The sequence below is a fragment of the Felis catus genome, chromosome F2 (genome assembly GCF_018350175.1).
Source record: "Felis catus isolate Fca126 chromosome F2, F.catus_Fca126_mat1.0, whole genome shotgun sequence".
Lineage (NCBI taxonomy): Eukaryota > Metazoa > Chordata > Mammalia > Carnivora > Felidae > Felis > Felis catus.
In genome coordinates, this window is record NC_058385.1 from 23,945,654 (window position 1) to 23,972,864 (window position 27,211).

The 27,211-nt window shown below is 41.1% G+C and overlaps 1 protein-coding gene across 8 annotated transcripts in view; it reads left to right on the forward strand.

The window, feature by feature from the left end:
• The window catches only part of GDAP1 (ganglioside induced differentiation associated protein 1), a 46,404-nt gene that overhangs the window by 2,352 nt on the left and 16,841 nt on the right, over positions 1-27,211 (forward strand). For 3 of the 8 annotated variants that reach the window (XM_011291346.4, XM_045049553.1, XM_011291345.4), the window contains exons 3-4: positions 4,536-4,653; positions 25,588-25,780. In XM_011291346.4, the coding sequence (XP_011289648.1) occupies positions 4,612-4,653; positions 25,588-25,780 (235 nt within the window). In that variant the 5' untranslated portion in view covers positions 4,536-4,611. Of the gene's footprint in view, positions 1-1,665; positions 1,745-4,535; positions 4,654-24,653; positions 24,874-25,587; positions 25,781-27,211 lie in introns of those variants that run through there. The other 5 variants (XM_045049552.1, XM_045049554.1, XM_003999898.5 and 2 more) reach the window with 5 other exon arrangements.

Genomic DNA, 27,211 nt, shown 5'->3' on the forward strand with positions numbered 1-27,211 from the left:
ACCCAGGCGCCCCCAGAAACACTTTTTAAAAAAAACTTTTCCGAAAAAATTAAAAAAAAAAAAAAGGGGGGGGGGGCTCCTGGGTGGCGCAGTCGGTTAAGCGTCCGACTTCAGCCAGGTCACGATCTCGCGGTCCGTGAGTTCGAGCCCCGCGTCGGGCTCTGGGCTGATGGCTCAGAGCCTGGAGCCTGCTTCCGATTCTGTGTCTCCCTCTCTCTCTGCCCCTCCCTCGTTAATGCTCTGTCTCTCTCTGTCCCAAAAATAAATAAACGTTGAAAAAAAAAAATAAAAAAAAAAAACTTTTCCTAATGAGCTCTCATGCAAATGATGGATTTTTCTGAAATAAACTCTCACTGAGCAAGTTTCTGGCTTCTGTGACGGATGTCTACTCCATCTGTGGTGGGTGGACAGAGGATGATGATGCACACATATCTGGATAGAATATGGAGATTAGGGGAAGATAAGAGACAAGGCCATTTGTCTCTTTATCTCTTGCTGTCCGTAATCGATGTCTTCTTTGGAAGGAATCTTCATTAAAAGAGATAATCCACCACCAGATATGTGGTATTCCATTTCAAGTAATTATAATCCTAATCTGAGTCTGCCATTGGCTCTCTTCATGGGAGGAAATTAGTATTGAATTTTTGGTTCAAAATTCAAAAGAACAACTTTGGCACAGTAACCATTTAAGCCATGCTTCCACTTACCTGCTGCCATCACAATGGAATGTTTCCCCAGTCACACTGATGTGTTTGTTAATGTAAGTGTTCAGGTTCAATGGTTGGAGAAGACTGGGAAAGAGAAGAAGGAGAAGGAAGAGGTGCTGACAGTGAGGGCATTGCATATAGTAAGCAGTGGAATAATGTTGCAGTTCACTAGTCGGGGTTAGTAATGTCCTTATTTTCCCTCACACTCTGAACCTTTGCCCTGGATAAGGGGGAGTTGAATTTAGCTTTAAGAAGGGATTAGTAAGAAGAGAATGTGAATGTTGGTTTGACAGGTGGGATGGGGGAGGCCATCAAAGCCCAGGGGCCAACAACCACTCTAGCAGTTTCTTTTTCTCCATGCTCAAAATTCAACTATTATAGGCTTCTATTCTAAAAAAAAATTTGTAACAAAATGTAAGCCATTTTGAGTGTGAATGTCTAGTGACAACCTGTTGGTGAGGATGTTTTGTTTAGAATTTAATACTTTATGATGAAGATGTGCTTAAAAATGTATTGGGGACCCCATTTTATTTACATATTGGAATTAATTGTTGAAATTCTTGGTAAATATTTACAAATGACAAAGTCTAATCTGTAGGTGTGTATGGTCTAAAGTGTGTTTGTTGCTTCAACGTGTGTAAAAAAATCACATGCAATTAATTACTGCATTAGGTAAATATACTGAGTATCATTATCACATTTGTAATACAGCATTCATAAAAATTTAATGTTGTGTGGAATAGATACAAAAGTTAAGAAATATAGTTATAAGCTCTGCAGACAACTTGATATCAAAAGGGGAAGAAAATTCCAAAATTAATGGTCTTCAAAACTTTGAAGGCAAATACTAAGTGCCAGATGCAGTGCTAAGTTCTTTACATGCATTAATTCATTTAAATCTCATAATAACATAATACCCATGCTATTAATATTAGTGGTATAATTTTTTTTTTTACAGAAGAAGAAAATAAAGTTTAAGACATTTATGTGCCCGAGATCATTCTGGGTAGAAATGGTCCAGCTGGGATTCAAACCAGGTCTGTCTGACTCTAGAGGTAGTTCGTTCTCTCTCTCTCTCTCTCTCTCTCTCTCTCTCTCTCTCGAGAGAGAGAGAGTATGAGCAAGCTGGGGAGAGGGGCAGGGAATGGAGAGAGAGAGAGAGAAAACCCCAAACAGGCTCTACACTCAGCATGGAACCTGACGTGGGGCTTGATCTCTGAGCCATGAGATTATGTCCTGAGCCAAATGCTCAACTGGCTGAGCCACCTAGGCACCTCAGACATGGTTCTCTTTATTACCATCCTTCACTGGAGCAAGGATGAGAGCTTTCAAATGAGGGAAGGAAGTGGCTGGTGGAGAGCAGGAAGGGCTGGTGAAGGTGACATTTATTTCTTATATTTTAGACTAGCTGGACAGATGAATGGTGATGCTACTGTATAAAATCAAAGAAGTGGAGGAAAGAGGCACCTGGGTGGCTCAGTGGGTTAAGTGGCTGACTTTGGCTCAGGTTGTGATCTTGCGGTTCATGAGAGCCCCCTCGATATCAGGTTCTGTGCTGACACCTCAGATCCTGGAGCCTGCTTCAGATTCTATGTCTCCCTTGCTCTCTGCCACTCCCCTGCTTGTGCTCTCTCAAAAATAAACAAACATTTAAAGAAACAATAGAGAAATGGAGGAAGAAGAGTAAATTACAGAGGTGGGAAGATAGGTTTGTTAAGGAGAAAAAGATTCAGAAATATATCCCAGGGGAGATGTTCAGTAGACAGTTGGGTAATGCAGGTCAAAAACTAGAAATAAATTAGTCAATAAGTAAATAATTCTTAACTTGGCTCCATCTTCTCTAGGTCACTGCCCCATGTTCATCCAGGACTGGTGGCTCATGCCCTCTTCACCCCACACACTGTTCCCTGTCATTGTCCTGAGCAGCTTTGTCCTGCCTCACAGTCCATTGTCTTTCTCAGCATCATGACCTTTATCCTAATGTATCATCAGACACAGTCTGGACCTTACTTTGTGACATAGACCAGCTTGAAAGCTGGAAGTTTACAGTCCTACTCTTTGACAACACTGTCTGGTCTTTTCCACACACTGAACAAGCCCTTGACTAACCAGTCTTTACTCCTTTCATGCACTACATGTCCTCCTAGCCCTTCCCTACCCTGCCTGAAGGCCCTGGTGAATGATTTCTACCACACTGTGCTTTACACAGTGATCTCCTGGTGCCTGCCCAATCCCTAATCTCATCCCCTGCTCTTAGGAAGCCCCTTCTGGAGACAATCACATCATGTACTGAATGCCATTGCCATGGCAAATGTCAGTCTTTCCACACACACAGCAGATCTCTTCCCAGGAAACTTCCAGATGCCTGTCATCTGCTCCCCTCTCAGCCCCAGCTGCTTCCCGTTGAACAGGGGCCTTTCTTTTCCCTCACAGAGGAGAAGGGCTAACTTGGGAACATCTTCCCTCTTTTTCCTCTCTTTGAAACTTAACATTGGTTCTCATTTTCTTCCTTTTCCCACCTACTCTGTCCCAGAGGAAAAGATACCCCTTTTCTTTTCCTTGTTCTGGGTCAATTCCTCCTCTCATTTGAATATGCTGTAATTTCTTTTCTTCTGTCCAACAAACATGCTCATGTGTCCTCCATGTAAAAACAGTCCGAATTTCCTGGTGCACCTCAAGTGCTCTATGTTTGTTCTTCTCGAAATTGCTGACCTCCTTGAAAGTCTATTACATTCATAAAACATACATATTCAAGTATCATATATGTTCATATATACATTCACGTATCCCAGCTCTCATTCGCAGGCCTCTCGATTTGGGTTCTGTCCTCACAAGTCTAATGAAGCTAATCTCACCATTAGGGACCTCCTAGCTGACAGATATAATGGCAGCTCTTCAATTTCTATCCCACTAGTGGCAGCTGTGAATTTGATACTTGTGAGCAGTTCTCTCCCTCAGCTTCTGAAAAACCCGCATCTCTCGCCTCTGCTCGCTCTGTACCTCTCCCACCACTTCGGCTGTCTCATCCCCTGTATGTTCTTCTTATCCCTTTCTAGTCTCCTTAATTTTAGGCTGTCTTTTGTGTTCTAAGCATTAGCTTCTTGGTAGCAGAATTTTGTATAATTGCTGGATACTTGTTGGGTTATCTTATCCAACTAGGCAATCCTGCCCTAGGGGCTACGAGTCTAATTTAGAAATAGTCTAATTCAGGTATAAAAACACCAGCTGAGCCTTATTTAAGTCTTAAGGGCAGTGCTTTGGTTTCTTCCCATGACTTGTCCCTTGTGGCTCTCTGCCTGCTCTTCCTAATGGGCAGAGATCCACGTGGACTTAGTGTACATGTCCAATGATAAGGCTTACAAAAGGTTTCAGGAAAGTTCTCACAGTGACAAAGATGAAAACAGACTAAAGGGAGACTTAAAACAGGCAGTAAGCTTGAAGACACCGTGTGGACTGCAGGTCTGTACCAAAGACCCAGTACCTGAATGAAGCCAAACATAAAATGTACGTGTGTCTGTGTTTATGTGCATATGTGTGCAGATATGTACATGTATATATGAGTAGTGGGTTAGGTTTGGAGATGCAGAGAAGTAGAAGGCTCAGCCCTTGCTCCTAAGGGTATAAAACATCTCTTTAGAGGCAGAAGATCTAAAAAGAAAAGTAATAAAGGGACAAGGGAGGCAACTACAAGCAGCAAATAGATGCCAAGTGTCCTAGGAGCTCAGAGGACAGAGTGATTTTTGTGGGCTACGGTACCTGAAGCTGTTTGTAGGAATCACATGCATATTGCTTCACTCTGTGGGTAAAATAGAAGGGGCTCTCTTGCAGACATCTATACAGGATGACCTTCTTGCGTGAAGAGCTGCCCTACAGAGGGAGGGAGTGAAGGGAACCCACGCCTGCGATGGTGAGCAAGAGGAGGCCTCCTGGAATCTGCAGACATAAGGTGATAAGTTCATTTCTCTTGTGCTACCTGGAAAGTCACAGTGCTTTATTCTGAAAATAGGAAGATGTTGAGGCAACTGGATATTGGAAATAGCACACATTGGGGGTGGCAAAGGAATATAAAAACATATTTGGAAGTGCTGGCATTTTTTCAATTTTTACTTAAAATATAGTTAGTTAATACACAGTGTAGTGTTATTGTCCAGTGTACAATATAGTGATTCAACACTTCATACAACACCCAGTGCTCATGGAAGTGTTGGTATTAAGATGTTAAAAGTTTTGAAAATTGATGAGATAACCCTTTTATAATGAATTGAATAAAGAAGGGAGGCACACAATTTGCTGAAGGCACAACTAAAGGTAAGTAGCTGGTAGATGCCTGATAGCTGAAGGAGAGAAAAAAAAAATCAATTATTAGGCAGTAAAAAGAAAGGTAAGTTACAATTGGGGAATGAAGAGCTCTGGAATGGAATTTGAAATAATAGCCAATAATAGAAAAGGCTGTCTTCTAACTGAATGACACAGGAGAATGTTTTATCCTTGCCAACTGTTGCTGTCCTGATCCACAGCTCACCTCAACATGCACACTTCGAAGCCTTGTTGGATTCTTCAGGTGCTGACTGTGTTCCAGATAAAGCTTAAATTCCTCTTCCTTTCCTTAAACATGTCCTAGCATTTTTGTCATCGCTGGCGTTTTCCTTATTACTTTCCCATGGCAAGCACTTGGTAAAGCTTACTGAGAAGTAGAAACACTCTGTGGGGTGGCCATGGAGAGCAGCACTCAGATCTCCCTTAGAGAGACCCTGCAGTGAGGAGGGTACTTATCAGACAGCCTCTAGCTGGTGCAACTTCAGATCTGCTGTGGTGGTCACATCAAGGCCACATTCTTCCCAGGATGCCCCCTCCAAAACAAAAGGCAAACTGCTGTATCTTATGCCTTCTTATCCAGAAAGGTAGCCCTCTTGGGCCCTGGAAGCAACACAGATCACACTTGCAAACTGCTGCAGCCTATGTGCTGAGTGACACGGAGGAAAGCTACCATCTTGGAGAGGGCTCAGAGCAGGGAAGAGTTTTGCAGAAGGCCCAAGCTGTAATGCAGGCACCCCTGCTTCTTGGGCCATACGATCAGGCAGATCCTTTCGTGTTGGTGTTTGGTGTCAGTGGTGAGAAAAGATACAGTAGGGAGATCATGGCAAGCCCCAGTGGAAGAATCACAATGCAGGTCCGTGGGGGATCTGAGGCAAGGCTATATCATCTGCAAAAGAGAATTGTCTATCTTTCTTTAAAAAAAAAAGTTTATTTATTTTGGGGGGAGAGGGGCAGAGGGAGAGAGAAAATCATAAGCAGGCTCCATGCCGTCAGCACAGAGCCCAACACGGGGCTTGATCTCACGAACCTTGAGATCACCTGACCCGAAATCAAGAGCTGGACACTTAACTGATGAGCCACCTAAGAGCCCCTAGAATCGTTTATCTTTTGAGAAACAGTTCCTGGTAAGTTGCTTGACCTTGGTAGAAAAGGAATGCTTGACCATAGGACACCAAGGGACCAGTCATCTAGAATTTCCCATTATAAACTGGGTCTTGTGGAGCCTGCCAAAACAAAAATCAGAAGGGGTCAAAATAGTATACTGTAAGTTGGATACAGTATGTACAGAATCAAGCTGAGTGGAAGCAGGGGGCATGAGTAAGTTACCAGAACAGGTTGCCCAGACCCCCATATCTGTAGTGTTGCACTAGGACCCCTTCCCTAACTCTCACCTGTGGGAAGATTGGGGTTCTATACAGCTAGCTGAAAAAGGAAGAAAAGCCTGCACTTGGTTTATAGATGGACAGGCTCAGTATGCGGGTGAAGCTGAAAATGAATGGAGGCTGCACTCAGGAGTGGTCTTGAAAGTCTCTAGAGAGGGAGAATCTTTCAGAGGGGCAGAGTTGTGAGTGGTAAACCTGGTCATCTATTTTGTGTGGAAGGAAAAGTGGTCTGAGGTAGGAATGCATGTAGACTTCTAGGTAATGGCCAACAGCCTGGGCATCTAGTCAGAGGCCTGGAAGGAAAGAGACTGGAAGATTGGAGACATGGAAGTTTAGGGTAGAGACGTGGGAATGAACACATGGGAATGGACAGGAAATGTAAAGAGTTTTGTGTTGCATGCCAATGCCTTCCATGGGAGAAGCACTGAAAACCCAAGCAGACAAAAGTACTCAGCCAGTTGATGTCAGCCCTCTTCCTTATCAACCACCCCAGATCTGGAACAAGGGACATATGAATTTAGTGGCCTCAGTGGCAGAGATGGAGGTTATACATGGGCCCGCCAAGAAGGACTCAGGCTTATCAAGGCCAATTTAGCTACTTCTGCCTCTGAATGTCCAACCTGTCAGCAACAGAGACTAGTTCTTGAGAATACCAATAATTTGCTTGGTGCTGAGTTGACTATATATTGAGCCCCTTCCAGCCTGGAAGAGCCAGTGGTTTATCCTCTCTAGGGAGAGACTCTCTTCTGGGTATGGGTTTACCTATTCTGCTCACAGAACCTCAACCAGTATCACCACTAGCCAGGAACTTATAGAATACCTGATCACAGGCATGGAATTTCGCACGTCACGAGTGACCAGGGGACCTACTTCAGAGTGAACGAGATCCTAAAATGAGCCCTGACCATGGGATCCATTGGTCTTACTACATGCTGCATTACATATTAGATACTGCATACCTCTATTGTCTATGAGGAGCTAGCCTCACAGAGTGATGGAATGGTCTAAACGCACAGCTCAAGTTCCAGTTTGCTGGTAGTGATCTGCAAAGGTGGAGTGGTGCCCTTCAGGATGCAGTATATTCACTAAATCAGCTTCTGTGTAGCACTATGCTCAGTAGGAAGGACCCATAGGCCTGGGAACTAAGAGGTGGAAGCAAGTGTACCTCACTCAACCTCATGTCCAATGACCTGTTCATGGTCTTTGTTCTTCCTGTCCCTGTAAGTCTGGGCTTTGCAGGGTGTCTAGTAGGGAAGTACTTTTGTAAGAGGACAAAATGAGAGTCCTGTTTAACTGCAAGTTTTGAGGAGGAAGAGGCTTTTCTATAATGGGGACAGTAGGGAAGATATGTGGAACACAGGTGGTCCATTGGGTGCTTTCTGGTACTCCACTGACCCTTTATGACTATGGATGCACACATTCAGCATCCCAGGTATGAGAAAGGCATGGTTTACCAAGATTCAGACCCTCTAGGAATGAAAGTTTAGGTCACACCACCAGGTAAACCACTAGAACCTGCCGCTAAGGTAGGTAAGGGGAATTTAGAATGGTTAGAGGAAAGGGAGAAGATAATCATTCACAGCCCCAAGACCTACTACAGTCTACTGCTACTATGGACCTACTACAGGGCCCCTATTTGTCCCATTAACTCCCCTTTTCTAAGCTTTCCCTTAAGAAGAGAGCTCCCTAGGGGCGCCTGGGTAGCTCAGTCAGTTAAGTGACTCTTGATTTCTGCTCAGGTCTTGATCTTTGAGGGTCGGTTGTGAGATTGAGCCCTGCGTCAGGCTCTGCACTGAGAGAACGGAGCCTGCTTGGGATTCTTTCTCTCCCTCTTTCTCTGCCCCTCCCCTAATTGCGTGTGCGCTCTCTCTGTCTCGCTCTCTCTCTCCCTCTCAAAAATAAACATTTTTTTGAAAAAAAGAATAAAGTTCTCTATGAAATGATATGGAAAACTCCCTAAGATCTATTAAATGCAAAAAACAAGGTACAGTATAGTGTGTGTAACATGGCTGTATTTTTATTTGTATGTATGTAAAAACCTGTAAAGATACAGAGAAAAATAGAGGGAAGCGGGTGGCAGTGCTCCCTGAAGAGCATTTTGATTTGCTTTTAATTTGAACCTTGAAATTGTACTACCTATTGATAATTGTAATCAATTTTGCATCTTAGCATGTTATTTTAAAAGTCAGTACTTTATACATGATTGCATAGACTGCTGGTTGGCATATGACACAGTAATGTGTATAGTAGTGAGTGGACCTAATGAATTTTATGACCCTCAAAAACAGCGTCCCAAGTGGAAAAAGACTGGGTAGTCCAGATGGCATGACTGATTTCTGACTCACCAACTGATTGAATAATTCATAGGTTGTCTGCCTGGCTGTGGCAGAGTGGACATTTAGAAACCTCCAGCTGTATACTGGTGTATCATTCCTGCTGTGTTTGCTGGTCTGAAAAGTTTTCTACTTCTAGGAGGAAGTAGGCACCACCGTGTTTTTTCTTCTGTGTTACAGCCTAGGCTAAATTATGCCTCATTTCCACACCTCAGATCCATATGAAATATTCCTTTAGGACTGATACTTCACCAAAGTGCAGGTTTGAATCTCTTGGTGAACATTTTCAAAAGATGCTTGTTCAGGTTCCCCCCTCCCCTAGCAAAATCTCATCACATACATTCTGAAAGCATCCCCATGATCCTAATGTATTTCCCTGATGAAGAATCACTTATGTAGGGCAATTTCCAAAACTCCCCTCATGACAATCACCAGGGGTTACTTATGAAATAATACACATGCCCAAGTGTCTCCCATGGTGAATTCTGATTTAGTGGGTTTCAGTTGGGGCTCAGGAATCAGAGTGTTCTTCAGGGAAACATTGTAGGGCAGGCAGTCCCTCCATGTGGACTACCTTATAGTCCATAAATTGATAAAACAAATTCAATGTTGCCTGACACCAGTGATCCTAATATTAGTTCATCTTTCTTGCATGGATTCTCTTTCAGAATGCTTTGATATTACAAATAATATTCTCCCATCATTTTAAAAGCAAAATTCAAAAGTACTATGTAAGAGCCTGTCTCCTGAGGATAAATGCACAGCAGACAGTGAATACTTACAAAATAAAACAAGCCATTACTGGGGTGGCCTTGCAATCTAGACCTTAACAAAAATCTGATAACTCTAGACCAAATCAGTTGGTGGCCAGGGACAATCTCCATTCCTTTCCCTAACATCTCTGGAGCATTGACTCAGGGAGTTCTGCTATCTTTAGTGATCACTGGCTTTGAGAGGACTGTCTCCTTCATCCATCTTGAAGCAGCAGGGCACAGAGTCTGGGCTAAGATGGGAAGACCTGAGGGTTACCACACAGCAAAGGACCTCGAGCCCCAGCTCCTGAGGTTTCCAGACAGTTTAGAATTACCTGGCAAGTGTCATGTGGCCTTGGACTAGCTGGGCACTGTGGCAACTGGGCACACTGGCCTGCCCCCTGCTACTGATTATTGGTACCTGGATTAGCTGGGTTTTCGGTCACTCTTGGGAGTTTAGAGCAGTGTTGAGATAGGAGGGGCTTAGGGTTAAACACATGGGAAGAAAATGTGTCCAAATGAACCTGGGACCACGTCTTCTAGATTTAAAAAAAAATAATTATATCCGTTAAGTGAAAAAAAATCTATTATGAGCAAATGGTTTAGAGAAGACTGAAGCATACATATCTTAAGAGCCATTCTGCCCAATCGCTAACTGAATTTTACTAAAAAAAAATCTGTAGTCTTTATAGTCACTTTCACACTGGCTATAATGTGTATATTTTTTCTTTGATTAGAGTCTCAGGGGGCTGGCTGTATGCAAGGGCGGTTTTAGTTTGTGGTTCTTTTTCACCTCAAAGGGCAAAATTTATCATTTTCCTCAAAATTTATCATTCTTTAGATTGTCCCATGTTAATGTCATCGTTATTTAAAGGACATTAAAGTGTTTTCAGTTACTTTACTCCTGTGAATGTAGTCTTCAGGTTTTCCTTCTGTTCATTTACTATATATATGTTATATGTATATATATATCATATAGTATATATACTATATATAATATATATTATGTAATATATATTTAATTATATTACATGTAATAATCATGTAATGTACAGTCCACTGAGGGGGGTGTGGGTAGATAGTAAGTGAATATATCATTGAAAATCGCTGTAATATAGAAGAAAAAGTGATGCTATGGAAAGGAATGTCAAGCAATACTTTCATTTAGATTGCAGGGTCAGGAAAGGCCTCCCCACCCATCTACCCATCCATCATACCAATAGATACTGCTCAGATGCTTCTCTAACAAAGTGACATTTAAGCTAAGCTCTGAAGAACGAGCAGGAAATAGCCTGGAAAATACATAGGAGATCAGCTGGAGAAGAGGAAATAACTGTGAGGTAGAACAGAGCTTGGCACATAGAAGGAACTGAAGTGGGAAAATATGCTGAGGCTCACTGAGCAAAGGAGAGGATCTTGGTGAGAGATGATAGTGGGGAGGGAGGCAGGAATGAGGGCATATTGTGATCTTATTCTAAGAGGTCGGTAAGAAATGATGACTGTTTTGTCACTTATGCCATAGTTGGAGGTAAGGCAGAGAAAAAAAAAGGGGGAAGAAGGGTAGTGCTGGAAAGAAAAATACGAAATTAGTGCTAAATGCCAACCTCTCCTTGTTCATTCTGATACACACCCTGAAGCAAGATGTGACCCCCTCTTCTAGAGAACGGTGTTTTTCAATCTTGAGAGATGTACAAATAGCTTTTGAAGGAAAAAAAAAATTATCCCGATCTTCCTCCCATGGTGGTTTAAATAATTTTATTTTTATTTGAATGTGTGATCATTGCATATGTATACTTAAATATGTAAACCACAAAGTATACTTCTGTATGCTTAGTTTATTTACAACATAAAACAACATAAATTGAAAGCGATACAGAAATTAACAACCTGAATTTAATGTGACAGGTGATGTTTTGATGAATTGAAACTAATGCTTACATTTTAAAAAATTATAGCCATGCCCACAGAGACATAGCTTCTCCTGATTCAGCACATGGTGATGCCTTTGAGGACTCCTGCATGGGATCTATTAGGAAGCCTTTCTTTGTACGGTGTACTGGCATGCCATTTGACTATTACTTGGTAGAAGTGCATCATTTACAACTAGGTCTGCCTCTCTTCTCATTAGTCATAAACAAAGTAGAAAGACTCAGTGCCAAAGTTAGCCTAAACGTTAATACAAGATCAGCAACAGTCCATGGAGATGGAAAAATCTGGAATTACTAGACCCCTTAGAATACATGGGTTAACTCCCACGGGCATGTAGACTTCTGTTTGGAAGACAGTTCTATATGAGAGTGGGTTATTCCCAGAGTCTTCCTAGAGGAAACTATTCCTTCTCACAGAGCCATGGGGACAGGATGAATTGTTTCTTTTAACAGTCTCCAAAGGGATCTTTGGAATCCAAGGTTTGGTGGAGTCAAGAGGGATCATTAAGTTTTGAGCCTAAGGAGAGACCAACTGGGGTGTCGTCAACAAGTGCCCGTGGTTCCTGTTTACGGCAAGGAAGACAAGATCAGAAAGAGGCAATCCAGAGGTCTCTGCCTCCCTGGCCTTGTGGGTGAAAAGGCTTCTAGCACTAGCTTCCCAAGTCAGGTACACAAACCCATCCATTGGAGTGTGGGAAGAAAATATTAAGGGTCCTGGGAAACCTTAGCTCTGCCCTCAGGCACATAAAGAACAGCTTTCAAAGAAATGTGAGTGGGGACTCTGTAAAACTGAGCACTCAACAGTTTGTATAATTTTCCAAATGCAAAGAAGAGCCGGTAAAATAAATGTGCATTTCCTGACAAGGCAGAAGATGATGTAGTAGTAAACTGATCAGGTTGATATATGTGGAATGTCAACTGAAGTTTACTGTTGGAAGTTGTCACAAGTCTTCCCATCCATCAGCAGTGGGGTAGATGACACAAGGGCAGGGACTGGATGGAAGATGTGGTTGAATTCCAGACGATTAGTTAGAGCCAAGATTGAGTCCGCGCTGGGGAGGGGAGACCGCCACACGCTGACTACGCCTGGCCATGCTGGAGGGACCAGCCATGCATGACCTCAGACCTAAACCCTCCAGCACATGCAGCAAGGCCAGAGCTCAAGTTCCAAAGATCCACCTGGACAAGATACCTCAGGGAGGCCAGTGAGGACAAGAGGCCGATTGTCAAGTCAGATGTCCGTTTTCTTGAGGTCAGGTGAAAACGAAGGCACCAAAACACTAGACCCATTCCCTGCCCCCACGCGCACCACCAGAGAGAGGGATAATGGAGAATGAGTATTTACCTCAGAGAGATTTGTATTATATGGCAGGTGCCTGAATTACCAGGAAAAGGACAAAATTAAGAGGAAATGGGTGGAAATGGGTCTCTTATTTAGTTATTCCACCATCAGTGGAAATGAATGCAGAAATATGCAACTTAAAAGAGGGAGTAAAGACAAAAACATAAATCAGGGCACAAAAGGCTGCATATGTGATATATATTTATATCACTTTAACACTAAGAATCAGGCCTTGTTTTAAGGGCCTCTATTTAAATTGTTCTGTAATTTATGGACTGTCCAGGTGAAAATTATCCAAGTGCCAGCTGATAGTACACTTTAAATACTACCCTGGACATTGAAAAGGTATTTCCCCGGCTGGCAGCCAGAAACATCAGAATCTGGAGCACAACTCCTGCGTATTGTCATTTTAAGAGGCCCAGGAGGAAGGAGAACCACAATGTGCTAGAGTGAGGTTAAATTTCTCTGCCCTAAAATGAAAAAACAAGGCTTCCGTTCTCAGCCTTTTAATCTTCCTGTGTTTCCATATAGTTTTCTCATTTAATTCTTACAACCACCCCTGAGGGGCTACTATTATCATCCTGATTTTTATAGAGGAAATGGAAGCTTAAAGAGGTCCCCCAGCGGGGCCTTGATTGAGCAGGGCTTCAAACCCAGGTGGCTGGTTCCTAGCCCACACAGGCACACGTGTCACCCCTGCACCCCACTGCTTCCCCCACGCTTTCTGCTTCTGTGTCCATTACCAATGTGATTTGTGTCAGGGCACGTCAAACCTAAAGAGTCCTGTTAGCAAAGCTAGAGACGTGGTTATTGCCAAGTGCAGATGATCAGCCAAGGTGAGCACTAACGTGGACGGATTATGAGCTTTGCTGAAGACCTGACGGACTGGGAAATGACTAGGGGCCAGTGGTAAAGTCAGAACCACTCACTTCTGGTGCATGGGGTAATGCATGTGGTAATTAGTTATTTATGTGTCCACGTTCTTCATTTAGAAAATCTGTATATAGTTACTTTCCAGGAGCTGTCACCTGTGCCCTGTATCATTGTATCCTTAATAGGAATTTCTGCGGCTTGTCATTTGGTCCCTTCCATGTCCCAAGAGGGGAGTGTCTTAGTAATGAGGAGTGAAGGGATGGAACCAAGTGAGGTCTTCAAGTGCTCTGGTAACATTTGGACATTCCCAACAAACAGCAGTGGAAAACTCAACATTTGCCAGATTTCCAAATTGTGTTTATCAGTCAGGTTTCCCTCCATTCCCCCCCCCTCCCCCCCCCCCCCCCCCGCTTTGCAAAGTTTTCTTTCCTGAGCAAAGTTACCACCAACAGCAGTTTATAATAGTGGGATGCAAACGGTACACATGTAAAACTTAGGACTACAGAATTTAAAGCTTTTAAAGCCATAGCATTAAAGCAAATAGACTGGGAATACTTAAGAACTTCTCATTATAATTCTCCTCCTGATAGAGTCTATTTGTATCCCTGGTTTTAGCCTTAGCAGACTTGGAGGGAGTGGTGAAAGATGAACGGGCAGTGCTCAGCCACAAGGGGAGAAAAACGTCATCCGGGCCCCAGAATAGCAACAGCAATAAATATGGTCATGTCGCTCTTCTGCTGAGGCTGAAACGACAGACAGGATCACATTTGCAGCACCAAGCAGGCCTCCTGGCGATGGGGGGCTGGCTCAGGAGTTGGGAGGAGACATGTACAAAAGCTGATGCTGACTGAGAGGCTTGATTTTGGAGCTGTGATTTAGCACACGACATGAGAGGGCACAGAACCCACCACAGAGCTAGACGGGGCCCTGCAGCCTTCTGGCCCCAGGGGACTAAGTTCTAAATCAGCTTTTAGGACAGCTGGCTCAGGACTCTTGAGAGCTGAGCCGTGAACTTCCTTGCAAGTCTGCCTGAGAACTTGCTGTTATCTGCAGCTGCCACAGCCATCAAGGCACCTGTGTAACGAGGAAGGTGAAAAAGAGGGCTCTTGTTGGTCATCGGTTATTTGAGGAGGGCCCATCGGATTTCAGCTACTTCATCGTACGGAATCAGCACCTACGCTCTGGGAAAGTCTGGGAGGAAGGGGCGTCTCCCTCCCTCTAAAGCTACTCAAGTCTCCTATCCAGACCAAGTTTCTGGGCTCTAGACATTTCTGGGACTCATGGCGCTTCATCTTCATCTGTCCCACTTCGTGTGTATTTCAGTGTCACGTACTGTATGGTCATTTCTCCGAGTGCTTGTGATCTTACCATCTTCATATCGTTTTGCCACTTGGAATTGGCAAAACTGGGCTTTTACGTTTGCAGAACTTGCATGGAACACTAGTCTTTTAGGCTGAAAAGTTGACATACGCATCTTTTTGGAACCCAAAGTATCACCTGAATTTGACCATTTTTTTTTTCTTTCTATTGAACTGCCATGCCCTAAAAGGATGTAATTCCTTCTAAAGCCAAGCTCCTTTTCTCTGTGAGGCTCACTGGTCTCTCCAACCAGTCCCCAATGTCACTTAGGGAGTTGTTGTAAACAGGTTCGTTGTGGTCACGTCACCCATTTCTCTCACGCAGCTTTAACAAGTACAGATTCAATTCCATGCTGTCATTCGTCTCAGTTATATGCTTAGGATTTAAATTAATCTTTTCTCTATGAACCAGAATATTGCTTTTATCTAAAAAAAAAAAAAGGCATGTAAAAGTTAAAGCAAATGCTGCTTTAGACTTTGCTATCTCCATGTAAGATTCTGCACTTTATTCTATTGTCACTATTATCTTATGCTTCTTTAGGATCTTGTTAAGATCAACAAGATAAATGAAGTCGTTTCTGTAGCATTAGCTCTTATGTTTGTTCTCCCAGCATCCCTGGTGACATTGGGTGGTTAAGAAGAAAGTCATTCCATTGTGTTGGAGTTGGTGCCAAAGGAACATAGACGAGTATTTGGTGCCCAGGATACGCTGCTGCCCAGAACCTTATCTTGTCCTATTTATACATTAACAAAGCAAAATCTTACTTAGAGCAATCCTTGCAACATTAGCATTTTCTTTCTTTAAAGCTTATGTCTCTGAGTTTTTATGCCATTTTTCTCATGTGGCCAGAGACAGTGTAGGCATAAATTAACTTCTCCACTTATTATTTAGTGACTGAAAGAACACAAAAGCGAGGGTATTGGAAAAATAAATTCCAACGTATTATTGAATATTCTAATTTGAATTACAAAGATAAGCGCTGAATGATCTTACATCCCTGGAAAGATTCCTTTAAACATAGAAAGAGAATGATAAGGTGTTTGGGAAGGCTACCTGAGGCACTTATTGGGAAATGGGGAGAAAAAGTCACTTTCCACTGAGAGAATGGCATTCTGCCATGAAAGGGTAAACAGTACACAAGCACATTGTAAATTGGTAAGAGAACTCTTAACTTTAGGAAAGATAACTAGTACAAAGATGTAATTTCAGAGCCAAGCTGTAAGCATCTTGTAGGGAATATGCTTTTTCTAAGACTGTGTCTGAGTATCCTAGAGGCTTTTAGAGCTACAAACATTTATAAATAGACCTTTTTATTATTGTCATTAATGAAAGAAACATTAGTGATATTATCCAAATACTAGTTAAGCACACTGGGAAGCGACTCCTTTTTTTCTTCTTGACCTCTCTTACCTTCATATTATAATTGATGTTTGCCTAATATGATTAATACAATCATCAAAATGTTCTTCTAGTGATCTACTCCAGTGGCTAGCATCAAGTCTAGAAATGAACTTGTGTAGATCTATGCGTAGTACCTAAGTATTTTATTGTTATTTCTTTCATTGGAAGTATTTAATTTCCACCTAATGCTGATGTTTTAATATGTATTTTTGAAGTGCAAATGGCTAAAATTTACATGAAATTATTAGAGAGAATTGCCAAAAATGAAGTTCCAAGTTTCAACCAATGTGGCAGCGAAACTCCTCTGACTGGAGAGGTAACATTTACCCAGCGTGTTAAAAAAATACTGGTTACTTTTACCATCCTATCACTATTCTAATTCTTATATATCCTATGCAAAAAATTGTGTTAAATACTTAACATTTTATAAGTCATAATTAATCCTCAATCTATCCCAATGAAAGTGATATGATTGTTTTTCCTTGTTTATAAGTGAGGAAGCTATGCCCATGATCACATAGCTGGTGAGCGGTGGAGCAAGGATTTGTTTCCTGCTCTGACTTTAGAGTCCGAGCTCTTAACTGCTATGCTGTGGTCTGCAGTGGGGGGTGGCACTAAATTAAAGTGGACAAGTTACACAGTGAAGTATAACTGCAGGCACCACACCCATACAACGAGAGGATCCCATGATAGATATGGGATCGCTGTGTCCAAATCCTTCATTGGACAGTCAAGAAATGGACCGAAGTCAGACTGTGATGTAATAAACAATGGAGGGCTCTTGGGTTGGCCCGTATCTTGGCTGAGGCAAGTGGGGAGCCTCTTGGAAGATGTGGGGTGGCATAGGATGTGCATAGGATTTAGAGCTGGAAGCCTTTAGTTCCTGCTCTACCAATGATCAGTGAGGTGGTATACGTCCTATCTCAGTGCTGATTCCTTATCTCTAAAAGGGGGATTGTTGGGAAAATCAAATGAATACTGTTTTTAAGGCACTTTGTAAACTTTTGAAAGATATTGGATACTATTAGAGGAGTGTTGGTAGAAATTTGTAATAAGTGTTTAGTTTTAAGAGCATAGTTTTTCCGTCCTGTTATTTCCCATTGTTTTCTATGAACTCTAAACAATCCTGGACAAAAAATTCCTGAGCTAAAACAGTTGGTGACTGAAGAAATAGGTAATATTTGCATATGAGGCTAGAGAAATCAGAGCTGATGACGCTATGGTTGTCCCTCATATACTGAGGCTGCATCTTGTAGTGGCATGAACATGATCTCTAGACCAGACTTCTGGGGTTAATAGTGTGGGTTTGGGAAATTTTGTGACCTGTCTATGTCTCAATATCCTCATCTATAAAATGGGGATGATATTTCTCCCTGTCTTAAGGGATTTTGCAAGTGTTAAATACAATCTACACGTAAGTGCTTGAAACAGTTCCTGGCACACAGTAAACACTCCAAAAAATATTAGCAACCATGTAAGACAAATACATCTTTCTTCAAAGTATATATTAGTCCATATTCATGTGTTTATTCTAAAGTGTATACCATTCATCACAGAGATAGATGAGATAGATGAGAGGGTGAACAGATATGTCAAATTTTTTCCACCAGAAATATGGCTCAAAGTGAGTTCTCTACTCAAAAATAAAGAACTTAGTGCATTAACATTAGTAGCCATTCTTTGAGGGACTAGAAAATTAATCAAATTATTATAAGTCTACAGTAACCTCACAGCTAGAGCCTCCTGAATTAATAAGTTGCACTTGGTATTGAATATGATTATTTGCTCTGGGATGCAAGAAAGACCAGAGGCAACATTTTAGAGTTTCAGAAGCAAGTTTGGGCTATTCTAAGGTCATTGGGACTTTTGCTCAGAAGCCTGCAGTAGGTAATCTGCATTTTTGGAGAGGAAGGTGGAGGTGTCTTGGCATCTTGGGCCTATAAACTATAACTGGTAACTTGGCACCATGGTTTTACCAGACTGTTTTGTGGAAGTAGTTTCAAATTATTTGCCTTTTTTCCCCAGATACCATAAGTCAGGCTTTTGACTTCCATACCCTGTTCTTTATAAATTTTACAGATGGGGCAAAGCAGGGATGGAGAATTGGAACCGTTCATCAATTTTATACTGAATTGGTAGTTCTTAAACCCTACCGGCATCAGAGAAACCTGGAGGGCTTAAAAAAAATTTTTTTTCTTAAGTTTATTTATTTTTGAGACAGAGAGAGACAGAGCATGAACGGGGGAGGGTCAGAGAGAGAGGGAGACACAGAATAGGAAGCAGGCTCCAGGCTCTGAGCCATCAGCCCAGAGCCCGACCCGGGGCTCAAACTCACGGACCGCGAGATTGTGACCTGAACTGAAGTCGGACGCTTAACCGACTGAGCCACCCAGGCGCCCCCTGGAGGCCTTTTTAAAACACCAGTTGCTCCAGAGTTTCTGATTCAGTAGAATGGGTAGCAAGTTGCCAAGTGAGGTTGATCTGTCAGGGGTTCACACTTTGAGAACCACTATGATAAATCAAGTACAGGAGTCACATTGATAAGAGCTCTGGTCAACTAGCCAGAATTATTGCAGTTCTTTTACCAAATCAATGTACTCCAGGAGCCATCTCTTAGCCCATTCAATTAGATAATACCTTGAGTCCTGCAGATGCTTGAGAATGTTAGACAACAGGATTTATTCACGTTTGAAAAAAAAAATCTCAAAAATAATTTCTAAATAAGGACTTCCCCTCCTTTTTTCTTATGCTCACACCAGTTACAAATTCTATGCAATTCACATGGGTCAGATAACTGGCATGGGTCAAAGCAGAGGAGGGGAAGTAGCTTCTGGGTGCTTAGTATTAAGGTTGCTATTATCAGGAGGAAGTGGAGACAATGCTGTTTTTCTACATATGAGTAAAAGATTTTCTTCTGATTTTGGAAAATTTGATTTTGAATGAGATAGCTTAATTAGTTAAATGTACTCTCCTGGGAATACCACCATTTCTGTTTTCTAATTTGCAAAGCAAAAAAAAAAAAAAAAAAAAAAAAAAGAAAGACTATTCTTAAAAACATAGAGACCTCTTGTGGTCATTCATAAAAGTACTTTAAAAAACAGAAACCTAGAGTATTAACAATTTGTCAAAAGGTTTCAAGATCTCTGGCTTAGTTGATAAAATACGTTAAAATAATATATATTATATATTATATATATATATATATATACACACACACATATACGTATATTACCTAATACCTGCCAAAATAGATGACTGGTAGGACCTTGAATAATAGTAACTTTTATAAATATATACATCATTCCTTCATGACAGTTCTTTATGATAAATCAAGACTTGATTGAAGCAGAGGACACCAAAGGGACATATTATAACTGTCTAGCACAAGGACCTTTCCCAAACTGGTTATATCTGCATAGCCAGAATATCTGGAGGATTTTTATCGTAATTGTATAGGTCAGGTGACTCAGGCACGGAGAGGTTATGTGATCTATTATTTCTAACATTAATCAAATTCACTTTCACTTCATTCTTTAAAATATTTAAATGAATAAAGAACTTCAGTACATATTAACATAAAGGCAGTTCACTTTAGAGTCATGAGTTCAGAGTCAGAGTTCAGAGTCAGGATCCACAGTCCAGATTTGTAAATATCAAATTCCGTCAAATAAAATTAGCTTTACACAGAATTTCTAGAGCAGTAAACCAAACATGCTACAATTCATTATTATTATTTTTTGTTGTCATTATTTGCTGCTCATGGTGGCTGTGATGGCTAGCTACTATTTTTTTCTATTAATTAAAAAACAGTTTGGATGGGGCACTTGGGTGGCTCAGTTGGTTGAGTGTCTCCCTTGATTTTGGCTCAGGTCATGTCTTGTGATTCGTGAGACGGAGCCCGTGTAAGGCTCTGTTGTGACAGGGTGGAGCCTGCTTGAGATGTTATCTCCCCCTCTCTCTGCCCCTCCCTAGCTCTTTCTCTCAAAATAAGTAAATAAATATTTAATAAATTTTAAAAAAAGCAGTTTGGAGCATTTTTTTATGTACCAAGCACTATTTAGGGTTCCTAGGGATACCAAGGCTCAGAATGCAACACAGAAGGAAGATATGTAAACAGTAATTTAATATGACAGTTTATGCTATAATAGAAGTATGTGTAACTGCTAATCTTCAAGAAGGTGACTGTATTTTCCTCAAAGTCTATCACAGGCTGTGTAAAGCTTCAAAGTCCACAACTTTGGCTTAAAGCTAGCATAATGTAGTAGAAAATAATACCTTGATGAGTAGTCAGAAAAGTCACATTTGAGTTATAGTTCTTTCACTTACTATAGGATTTTGGACTAGTCTCTCAGTCGCTAAACTTATTTCCTCAATTATAAATTAGGGGCGGTAGCTGCCTTACAGGCTATGATGGGGATCAAATGAAACTGTAAGAAAGTGGTCTGTGATCTTTAATGCAAAAAAATTCTACATTTTGCCTTTTGTTTAGAAGGTATTATTAGTATTAAACACCAATGCAGTATTCAATTCACTCAGTGTTTACTGTGTTTCATGGTTGTGCTGCTGGGAAGATGTGCTAGAGAAAGTGCTCATTGTTTGAAAGTGGGCTGATAGATGCATGCATATCTACTTATTCCCTAAACACAGTGAAAAGAATGGAAAGGAAGTAGGGAGTGGTTGTCTGAGAAGTAGAGAAGGAAGCAGAACTAAAGCCGGTTGGGAAAGGTACCAAGTACAAATTAACCTACAAATGTATGCATTCATAAATATACTTAGAGTTCTCCTGATCAAGACAGTTTATTAAATATTAAATATGTGCATTCAGTGGTGTGCTGGTAAATATTTAAAAACCAACTTTCTTGAAAAAAAACCAAACACATTATATATACTACTTGCTGATTTCTGTAGTGTCAATACCCCTACCATGACTAATTTCAAGTTACTAACATGACATCCCTGAACAGGGAGTTAGGAAGGGATGCATTGTAGCACACCCTTATATATGATTTCCATCACAGATATGAGACATAAATAAACTCAAGAGTATAAATAATAACAGAATAGGAGTTTTGAGTTCTTGTTAGCTTTATTTTAAAAATCATTCATTTAAATGCAGTTCAATTTTACATAATTTTTAGTAATGGCTGGGTTGAACATCCAGCTTGTAAAATTCCTGAAAATGCAACCATCAGCTCTCAAGAGCCTGTATGAGCCAGAGGCGGCATAACAATGGATATACTGGTAATTGCACCACTATGGTACTAGTTACAGTAAAGATCATCACCTCTTCTGGGAAGACCATCTGTATGAGGTGCCTTGTCTGTATTCCTACCTACCATAATCTCCTAAATATCAAAGCAATTACCACATATGTTGAAATCTCATTTCTCTTCCTCACACTTGAGTTCCCAGTGACTATGAGTTTGAACTCCTTGTCTTCTGTATCTAGCACTGTTCCTGGGACAAGATCAACAATGCATATTGAAGAGATAAATTGACCTTTATCTGGCTGCTGTTCTCCAGGAACCCACGATCTATTATTATGGACACACAGCTACAGAATATATACACAATTTAGTCAAATCTCTGAATAAACAAGTGAATGGATAATAAATTTTTTCATATAACCTACAAGTGGATTTTAGTGGGATGGAAAATAACAGGAATTATGGATCAATGAGAAAAGATGTAAGTTTTTTTCCTACCCCTAGCATGATTAAAACAGAACAAAACCCCCAAACACCACCATGTTTCCTTGTTTACTTAATGATGTTGTTTTAATGTTCGCATCTTTAAGAGGTAAAAGCAACACATGTCTGTTTATAGAAAAATTACTATATGTAGAAGCATAAAGACATAAAAGCCATCTGTATTTTATAAGATTGATATATTCTTGAGGATGGGTTAACGCAATAGCACCTGGTAATCACAAAAAATTACAATGGCTTAGCTAATAATTGGAGGTTTGCAGACTGAGATTGGTGTGGTGGTTGGTTCTGCTCCCAGGTCCTTAGGGGCTCAATTACCCTGCAGCTCATGGCTTTGGTCATCCCTGGGATGTGGTCCCACCCCTCATGGTCCAAATCAGCATTCACCCTCCCAGAAGCAGGATGGGATAAAGAAGAAGAGGCACAGGACTAACAGTTTTCTTAAGAAAACTTCCCATAACTTGCCCTATGGGATGTTCATTACATCCCATTTATTAGAATGTAGTCATAAAGTCACATTTAGGTGCGATGGAACCTGGGACATGCAGTCTTTATTCTCAGCAGGTATGTGCTTAGCTAAAATTTCTATTACCACTGACGAAAGGGAAAGTAGAATTTTAGGGCCATCTGCTGGGATTTGCTAAAAGTTACTTCCTTAGTTAAACTGAAAATAGAAGAATAGCTAGGTTAGAAGTTATGCCCATTTTCAAGGTTTCTGATGCATATGTATGAATTTCCCTTCAGAAGCTATGTATACGTTTGTACTCCCAAAGACATCTATGAATACTTAACATTAAACACCCACACAGTAATGGATCAGTTCATTCAGTGTTTGCTATATGGCTTTGTGGAAGATATGATAGAGAAAGTACTCAGTGTTTGACAGACCTGAGATTTATTGTGAGAATGCTTTCAGCAGCAAGTGACAAAAGAGCTGCCAAGAGTGTTGATTCTATTCAGATAGTGAGGCGAGTGAATTAAAGAAAGGTAACTGTATAGTATTTGTTGGAAACTGAAGTTGAAGAATTTAAAAGGAAGTTTTTTCTGAAGAGGAATGGAAATGGAGGATTATGTAGGTAGTTGTAAAAATTTTGAAAGTATATTATGTCCTCTTAATCTCATGGAGGAGGTTTCCACATATACTTTCATCAACCGCTATATTCCAGGCAATATCCTAAGTGCTTTATATACATTCTCTTACTAAATTCCCACAGCAGCCATATATTTTTATATATCCATATTTTACACATGACAAAGTGAAGTCTCAGGAGAGGTCAAGTTAGGGGTGGAGCCAGAATTTAAACCTCACTCTGTCTCGTTTCAAAGTCTTACTTTTCCTTCTTCTACTATAAAGAGTGAACTGATTAAAAAAAAAAAAAACAAGTTTGGTAAGGGTCATTTTGCATATCGAATTAACATATTAATTAATTTATTAACCCATAGCTTATATCCATAAAAAGACATTTTAAAATCTTTAAAAATTATAAAAGAATTATAGAGAACAACAGTGAAGTGTTGTAAAGGGGAGGAAAGACCTCATGAGATTTTGTCTTTCCTTTTTGACCCGAGTTGCATACCTGCCTCTCTTTTCTTATAGAACCTTGTGTTCATTCTAAGGCTGACAGTTCTCATCTCTATTGTGTTGTCTATTTATATTGTTGTCTCTGCCACCAGACATTTCTTGAGTGCCCGGTCTTTGTATTCTCAGAGCCTACTGCATTGCTTGGAATGTAGTAGGTGTTCAGTAAGGATTTACTGAATGAGTTATACAAACATTCATTTTATGGTCATATTAACACATTGGCTAATGGAGAATTTTTATTAATTTAATATTATGCCAAATTTTAAGAGGCCTACAATGATAACTAGTATAAAATTATGCTTTTCACTCTGGCTATGAAGAGGATATTATAAAGCAACCGAACTTGTGAATATTATTGTCTACATCATGTCAGGCTATTTAGAGGGTTTAACATTGTATTTACTTGTCAGGAAAACCTTATGGGTTAAAGAGAATTATCACCTCCACTTCAAAAACCCGGGTAGAACCCGGGTAGTTCTGCTTTAAAAATTCTGTGTTTAACAACTAGGCTGTTTTAAGTCGTCGTTGGTTATGAGATCTATTATCATTTATTATTATTCCTTTGCATGACTCCATAAGATCATCTTCTAATGAAAACTCACGGATCTTCACCCTGTTTTGTCAACCAGAGCTTCCTTTCCGCTTGGGGCACAAACCCTCCAAGAGGAAACCTAAGTATCCTAGGAAGTTGCTGCTTTTATACGTGAGCAACCTCTACTCCACCCTACCAAACCAATGAGTAATTTGCACTCAACATTATTCATTACTAACCTTAGTATTCAGGGACTCTAATTTTAGATTATTTCCCCAAACGCATCCACTTGCGCCTTCCATGTGTCTTCCACACGCCAGACTTCCAGGAGCGCAGACACGCCCGCATCTCGGCGGACGCGGCGCTGCAGCTTTCTTGCCGGTGAAACTACACTTCCCAGTGGTCTGTTCGTCCGCGCGAACCCATCTTTCCCGGATCCGGGCGGCAACTCGGAAAAACTAACGACGCTTTGCGGGGCAGTGTGGGTGGGAGAAATAAAGGGCCGACGGGCAAGGCCCTACTGTACTCGCGCACCCCAAAATGGCTCGGAAGCAGGACGAGCAGAGAGGGGGCGCGCCCTTGATGGCGGAAGGCAAGTCGGACGCGGAGGTTAGGCTTATTCTGTACCACTGGACACATTCTTTCAGCTCTCAAAAGGTAATTACAGGCCTCTGCCGGGGCGGGCGGCGCGGCTCGGGTTTCAGCACCGGGACAGCTCCCTCAGGGCTCTCTCGGGTACTCCGGCGCATCTGCAAGTAGGCCTCTAAAGCCCTAACCCGGGCAGGCGCTCCCTGAGGGCAGGGATGCGCGCTGTGAGGGAGCACGGATGATCAGTCTGGGATGGAAAGGGTATGACTCAGGCTTTGCCACTCATGAGATGCGACAAAAAACAAAAAGCAAAAAACATCACTTTAGGTATTCGGGCAGGAGGCCCTGCCCCCTGGGCTTAGGGGAGTGAGGCAGAGGGAAGTTCCTTCATGCAACCGCATGCATAATTTACAGTTCCTTCTTTTACTCTTTCTGGTACGCATTCGCTCTCGTCAACAAGGCCTAGCACATCTATATATCAGATTCTTGTCTGGGGAGGACACATAATTAGGTTTAGGACGCAAAGATAGTAGTGGTGATGGAGAGTCACTGTGGAATAAATATAGCCAGAATTATTTTAATTCCTTATTTTATTATCCTAATTTATATGAGTAAGATGCTAGAATATATCTCACTTGTTAATTCCTAGACTAGGAATAGTTAAAAAGAATGTGGAGAATATTAATAACGTAGGGAAGCACAGAAAGTCTGCTTAATGGTATCCAGGATGTCATTTAATTCAAAGCCCACATGTGTTGTAGTAACCAGTGTGAACTCTTTCAGGTGCGATTGGTAATTGCTGAAAAGGCATTGAAGTGCGAGGAACATGATGTAAGTCTGCCCCTGAGTGAGCACAATGAGCCTTGGTTTATGCGTTTGAACTCAACTGGAGAAGTGCCTGTCCTTATCCACGGGGAAAACATTATTTGTGAGGCCACTCAGATCATTGATTATCTTGAACAGACTTTCCTGGATGGTAATGTTAAGGCTATTTGTGATTTCTTGGATTTACTTTCAACACAAATATATATGTCCCCCCTTCCTTCTCCCTTCCTTCCCTCCTTCCTTTCTCCCTCCCTCCCTCCCTCCCTCCCTCCCTTCCTTCCTTTTTTGGTTTTATGATGATGGTTTCATGCTAAAAACCTTTTCCATTTCCATAAGCACACAAATATAAAATAGGTCAATACCATAAATTTTATGTAAGCCAGTGTAACTCCATTTAAAAGATTTTATATAAACTACAAATTTTAATGTTGGAACTTTCCTTTTAAATTCACTTCCGAAATACCTCTGTAGGTGTGTGGTTTGTGGTGATGAATTTTTAGCCTAGAAGTAAAAGTTCACAATTATTTGAAATGTACACTATGAAAATCAGCTTTATATAGTCTACCAAATAGTTCCACCTTAAACACCATAGGAGAAAAAAAGAGGAATCAAATGTAGGCAGGGGAGAATAGAATGTTGGTATATGTGGAGATCTTTGCTCTATAGTTTAAATTTATATCTTTTGTGAGGAATTTTAAGACTTAACTTTGTAAAATGCTTTTAAGTAATAATCATTTATTGACAGCCTGTTTTATGTCAGGTGCTTTATAATTCTGTTATATTTAGTCTTCAAACGAACCCATCTGAGACAGGCATGATGGACTAGTTATTCCCACTGTACATGAGGAAAGAGAAACAAAGCAGTTGCCTTTGTTTGGTAATGCAGATATTTAATGGCAGAGTGGGGCTGGGATGCAGGTCTTTCCTATCCATACCTTCATGTTATACCAGCTGTCTCCCATAGTCATTGCCACTTGTATATCATCTTGCTTGCTCCTGATGACAATCCTTTGAGATGAACTATATCTTGAATATTTGCCAAAGATCATATAGCTGATCACTGGCACAACTGAGAGAACAGAAGGCTCCTAGCTTTCAGCTGAGTCCTCTTCTGAAAAAGAAGCTACATGAGATCTAGTTGCTTTCCATCTGCCACTAGTTACATTGATGTTAACTGGGCAGGATAAAACCAGAATATAACCCCACATTACTGGAAACTGAGAAAGGAACTTACTAGGCTAAAAAAGTGCCTGAGGTACTTAGAAGGAAAATAGGTATGGGACCTAAAAGTGTGTAGAGGGAACCCCAGGGAATTAGATTGACAGTGGGCTGCCCCTATTCTTATTCCGAGTGTTTGGTTTCCTAGGATTCTGATTGGAGGTTTTAATTAGAGTTGGCCATTGGTGTAAACCAAAGAGTTATTTTCTTTTTAAGATAAAAAAAAAGTTTATTTTTGAGAGAGAGAGAGAGAGAGAGAGAGAGCGAGCGAGCAGGGGAGGGGCAGGGATAGAGGGAGACAGAATCCTAAGCAGGCTCCACGCTGTCAGCACAGAGCCAAACACAGGCCCAAACTCTTGAACTG